General features: G+C 51.0%; 1 protein-coding gene across 2 annotated transcripts in view; it reads right to left on the reverse strand.

Moving 5' to 3' along the window:
* DMAP1 (DNA methyltransferase 1 associated protein 1) overlaps positions 1-4,076 on the reverse strand; it is a 130,282-nt gene extending 126,206 nt beyond the window's left edge. Inside the window, exons 1-2 of one of the 2 annotated variants that reach the window (XM_077450763.1) lie at positions 4,056-4,076; positions 1,589-1,698 (exon numbers count right to left, since the gene is read on the reverse strand). In XM_077450763.1, the coding sequence (XP_077306889.1) occupies positions 1,589-1,690 (102 nt within the window). In that variant the 5' untranslated portion in view covers positions 1,691-1,698; positions 4,056-4,076. Of the gene's footprint in view, positions 1-1,588; positions 1,699-3,762; positions 3,874-4,055 lie in introns of those variants that run through there. The other variant, XM_077450762.1, reaches the window with a different exon arrangement.
* Between the last annotated feature and the right edge of the window lie 2,020 nt (positions 4,077-6,096).

Consider the following 6,096-nt stretch of genomic DNA (forward strand, 5'->3'; position numbering starts at 1 on the left):
AGACTCATGTGACTGTGGGGGGAGGGGACATTAGAGTGTAAGCTTCCTCTGTACAGAGACTGATGTGACTGTGGGGGGAGGGGACATTAGAGTGTAAGCTCCTCTGAACAGAGACTGATGTGACCTGTGGGGGAGGGGACATTAGAGTGTAAGCTCCTCTGTACAGAGACTCATGTGACTGTGGGGGGAGGGGACATTAGAGTGTAAGCTCCTCTGTACAGAGACTGATGTGACTGTGGGGGGAGGGGACATTAGAGTGTAAGCTCCTCTGTACAGAGACTGATGTGACTGTGGGGGAGGGGACATTAGAGTGTAAGCTCCTCTGTACAGAGACTGATGTGACTGTGGGGGGAGGGGACATTAGAGTGTAAGCTCCTCTGTACAGAGACTGATGTGACTGTGGGGGGAGGGGACATTAGAGTGTAAGCTCCTCTGTACAGAGACTGATGTGACTGTGGGGGGAGGGGACATTAGAGTGTAAGCTCCTCTGTACAGAGACTGATGTGACTGTGGGGGGAGGGGACATTAGAGTGTAAGCTCCTCTGTACAGAGACTGATGTGACTGTGGGGGGGGGGAGGGGACATTAGAGTGTAAGCTCCTCTGTACAGAGACTGATGTGACTGTGGGGGGGAGGGGACATTAGAGTGTAAGCTCCTCTGTACAGAGACTGATGTGACTGTGGGGGAGGGGACATTAGAGTGTAAGCTCCTCTGTACAGAGACTGATGTGACTGTGGGGGGAGGGGACATTAGAGTGTAAGCTCCTCTGTACAGAGACTGATGTGACTGTGGGGGGAGGGGACATTAGAGTGTAAGCTCCTCTGTACAGAGACTGATGTGACTGTGGGGGGAGGGGACATTAGAGTGTAAGCTCCTCTGTACAGAGACTGATGTGACTGTGGGGGGAGGGGACATTAGAGTGTAAGCTCCTCTGTACAGAGACTGATGTGACTGTGGGGGGAGGGGACATTAGAGTGTAAGCTCCTCTGTACAGAGACTGATGTGACTGTGGGGGGAGGGGACATTAGAGTGTAAGCTCCTCTGTACAGAGGCTGATGTGACTGTGGGGGGAGGGGACATTAGAGTGTAAGCTCCTCTGTACAGAGACTGATGTGACTGTGGGGGAGGGGACATTAGAGTGTAAGCTCCTCTGTACAGAGACTGATGTGACTGTGGGGGGAGGGGACATGAGAGTGTAAGCTCCTCTGTACAGAGACTGATGTGACTGTGGGGGAGGGGACATTAGAGTGTAAGCTCCTCTGTACAGAGACTGATGTGACTGTGGGGGGAGGGGACATTAGAGTGTAAGCTCCTCTGTACAGAGACTGATGTGACTGTGGGGGAGGGGACATTAGAGTGTAAGCTCCTCTGTACAGAGACTGATGTGACTGGGGGGGAGGGGACATTAGAGTGTAAGCTCCTCTGTACAGAGACTGATGTGATTGGCTCAGTGATCTCTGTACAGCACTGCGGTATATGTCAGAGCTATGTGCGGGAATGGAGGTCGATCCTCCTGATTGGCCTGTGAGATGATGATGGTGATTGGTTGGGTGACATCGGATGGATTCCGCACCCCTCAGGGACGCACCTTGTCTGCATTGATGATGTCCTTCTTGCTGATGATCCCGGGGGTCTCCGACTCCCCTCCCCCCAGCTCCAAAATATCCCGGACATCGGCTCCAGTCGTCATTCTTCACCCTGATTGGAGGAGAGAGGTTAGACGCTGAACACGGAGAACTTCATTCAATTCCACAGGGAAAAGAGGAGGAGATTTCAAACAATATCAGATCAGCACAATGAATTCTGATTGGTCGATGTGATACAAAGTTACTATAGAATGTTAAATTCATCCCTTTACAATGTCACTTCCTGCCATTTATATCCGAAACCTGCTCTCCCCTCCCCCTTTATTAGGTCCCCCCTTGCTAGTAGCGGATTGGACCCCTTTGGCCTTCATTCTTGGTGGAATAGATACAACAAAGTGTTGGAAACGTTCCTCAGAGATTTTGCTTCATAGTGACATGATGACATCACACAGTCGCTGCAGATTTGTCGGCTGCACATCCATGACGCCAATCTCCCATTCCACCACATCCCAAAGGCGCTCTTATTGGATGAGATGTGGTGAGTGTGGAGGCCATTGGAGGACAGGGACCTCATTGTCCAGTGGTGAGATGATTGGAGCTTTGTGACATGGTGCAAAACCTGCTGGGAGGAGCCATCAGAAGATGGGGACACTGTAGTCATAAAGGGATGGACATGATCAGCGACCATACTGTATAGAGAGACCCCTCCCCCCATACAGATATCTATAGACCCCCTCCTCCTCCCCATACAGATATCTATACACCCCCCTCCCCCCATACAGATATCTATAGACCCCCCTCCTCCTCCCCCCCCATACAGATATCTATAGACCCCCTCCTCCTCACATACAGATATCTATACACCCCCCTCCCCCCATACAGATATCTATAGACCCCCTCCTCCTCACATACAGATATCTATAGACCCCCTCCTCCTCACATACAGATATCTATAGACCCCCTCCTCCTCACATACAGATATCTATAGACCCCCCTCCTCCTCACATACAGATATCTATAGACCCCCCTCCTCCTCACATACAGATATCTATAGACCCCCTCCTCCTCACATACAGATATCTATAGACCCCCCTCCTCCTCACATACAGATATCTATAGACCCCCCTCCTCCTCACATACAGATATCTATAGACCCCCCTCCTCCTCACATACAGATATCTATAGACCCCCCTCCTCCTCACATACAGATATCTATAGACCCCCCTCCTCCTCACATACAGATATCTATAGACCCCCCTCCTCCTCACATACAGATATCTATAGACCCCCCTCCTCCTCACATACAGATATCTATAGACCCCCCTCCTCCTCACATACAGATATCTATAGACCCCCCTCCTCCTCACATACAGATATCTATAGACCCCCCTCCTCCTCACATACAGATATCTATAGACCCCCCTCCTCCTCACATACAGATATCTATAGACCCCCCTCCTCCTCACATACAGATATCTATAGACCCCCCTCCTCCTCACATACAGATATCTATAGACCCCCCTCCTCCTCACATACAGATATCTATAGACCCCCCTCCTCCTCACATACAGATATCTATAGACCCCCCTCCTCCTCACATACAGATATCTATAGACCCCCCTCCTCCTCACATACAGATATCTATAGACCCCCCTCCTCCTCACATACAGATATCTATAGACCCCCCTCCTCCTCACATACAGATATCTATAGACCCCCCTCCTCCTCACATACAGATATCTATAGACCCCCCTCCTCCTCACATACAGATATCTATAGACCCCCCTCCTCCTCACATACAGATATCTATAGACCCCCCTCCTCCTCACATACAGATATCTATAGACCCCCCTCCTCCTCACATACAGATATCTATAGACCCCCCTCCTCCTCACATACAGATATCTATAGACCCCCCTCCCCTATACAGATATCTATAGACCCCCCTCCTCCTCACATACAGATATCTATAGACCCCCCTCCTCCTCACATACAGATATCTATAGACCCCCCCCCTCCCCTATACAGATATCTATAGACTACCTCCTCCTCCCCCCCATACAGATATCTATAGACTACCTCCTCCCATACAGATATCTATATACACGGGTGCGGCTTTCCCTACCCGGAGGGGCCGGGGACCCCCAATACCACCACCACCACCCCGCCCCCTCACCTCTTGTTATACCGGAGGAGCCTCCGCACCGACGCGCAGTGATGACGTCACCCAGCGACGAAAGGACACTGCGGAAGGGAGACACCTAGCGGCCGGAGAGGAGAATGACATGAGGGGCGGGGCCAGACCGCACATAGCCAAGGAGGGGCGGGGCTCTGGGGGGGGTTCCTTAGTGTTTCTGATAGGCCGGTGGGGGAAGGGGCGGGGACAACTTCAATTCTTCGTCTCTTTGTAAATCCCTCTTTTTTTTTCTATTAACTACTTCAGCCCCGGAATATTTACCCCCTTTATACCTGACCGGAGCACGTTGTGCGATTCGGCACTGCGTCACTTTAACTGACAATTGCGCGGTCGTGCGACGTCCTTTTTTCCCACAGAACTTTCTTTTGGTGGTATTTGATCACCCCTGCGTTTTTTTTTGCGCTATAAACAAAAATAGAGCGACAACTTTTAAAAAAAAAAACACATTATTTTTTACATTTTTCTATAATAAATATCCCCAAAAAAATATAATGTTTTCCTCAGTTTAGGCCGATACGTATTCTTCTATATATTTTTGGTAAAAAAAAATTGCAATAAGCGATTATTGATTGGTTTGTGCAAAAGTTATACCGTCTACAAAATAGGGGATAGTTTTATGGCATTTTTAGGGGATAGTTTCATTTGCTTTATAAAAAGCAAATGAAAAGGAAAGGCAGATTCTGGTGGTAGGGGACTCAATTCTTAGAAGGACAGAGAGGCCAATCTGTAACAAAGACCTGAAGCACCGAACTGTATGTTGTCTACCGATCTGGTGGACAGATTACTGGGAGGGGGTGGGGAAGACGCAGCTGTCATGATGCACGTTGGCATCAGGTGCTTGGTAGCTGGTGGTGATCCAAGACTGATTCATCTTGATGAAGGTCAGTCGATCAACCGAGTTGGTGGACAGGCGCACCCTGTGATCGGTAACAAAGCCACCAGCAGCACTGAAGGTGCGTTCCGAAAGAACGCTGGATGCAGGACAGGCCAGTAGCTCAATTGCATACTGTGCAAGCTCTGGCCAGTGATCCATCCTCAAGACCCAGTAAGCCAGAGGATTTTCGGTGGGGAAGGTGTCCAAGTCTGACCTTGCCCCTAGGTATTCCTGCACCATGTAAATCAGACGCTGGCGATGGGTGCTGGAACCAATCATACCTTGGGGCTGCGGACTAAAAAATTGTCTGAACGCATCGGTCAGACGGCCACCTTCTCCACCGCTCCTTCTGACCGATGCCTCAGCAACACGTTGTCCAGGACCAGGAGTTTGTAACCTCCCAGTCTCTGGGAACGCGTTGCACAGACCTTTCTGCAAGGCCTCCCGGAGATGTCTCATCCTCTGCTCCCTCTGCGATGGCAAGATAAGGTCGGCAACCTTACCCTTGTACCGTGGATCAAGGAGAGTGGCCAGCCAGTAATGGTCCCTCTCCTTGATCCGAAGAATACGAGGATCCTTCCGCAGGCTTTGCAGGATCAGGGAGGCCATGCAGCGTAGGTTAGCTGAAGCATTCGGTCCGGAGTCCTCTGGGTCACTAAGGACAACATTATACGCAGTCACCTCCTCCCAGCCACGTACAAGTCCATAGGTTTCTTGGGACTGTAAATGATCCCTTGAAGACTACTGCTGATGCTGAGTGCTAGGCTCCACTTCCATGGTGACACAATCATCCTCCTCCTCCTCCTCCTCCTCCTCCTCCTCATCCTCTTTCTGTGTGATTGGCAGGCCAGCAGGAACACTGTCTGGATAAAGGGGGCCTTGAGAGGCAAGGAAGTCCTCCTCTTCCTGCCTCTGTTCTGCCTCAAGTGCCCTGTCCATTATTCCACGCAGCGTATGCTCCAAGAGGTGGACAAGAGGTACAGTGTCACTGATGCATGCACTGTCACTGCTCACCATCCTTGTGGCCTCCTCAAACGGTGACAGGACAGTGCATGCATCCCTGATCATGCCCCACTGGCGTGGTGAGAAAAAACCGAGCTCCCCTGACCCTGTCCTGGTGCCGTAGTCGCACAGGTACTCATTGATGGCCCTCTGCTGCGTGTGCAGCCGCTGCAGCATGGCCAATGTTGAGTTTCAACTGGTGGGCATGTCACATATAAGGCGGTTCTTGGGCAGGTTAAATTCCATTTGGAGCTCAGCCAGCCGAGCACAGGCATTAAATGATTGGCGGAAATGCACAAAGACTTTCCTGGCCTGCCTCAGGACATCCTGTAAGCACGGGGTACCTGCCCAAGAACCGCTGCACCACCAGGTTAAGGACGTGAGCTACACAGGGCACATGGGTCAGTTGTCCCTGTCGGAGGGCGGAGAGGAGGTTG

Source organism: Lithobates pipiens, unplaced genomic scaffold, assembly GCF_037356315.1.
Source record: "Lithobates pipiens isolate NorthernLeopardFrog02 unplaced genomic scaffold, aLitPip1_a1.2 Scaffold_23, whole genome shotgun sequence".
Classification (NCBI taxonomy): domain Eukaryota; kingdom Metazoa; phylum Chordata; class Amphibia; order Anura; family Ranidae; genus Lithobates; species Lithobates pipiens.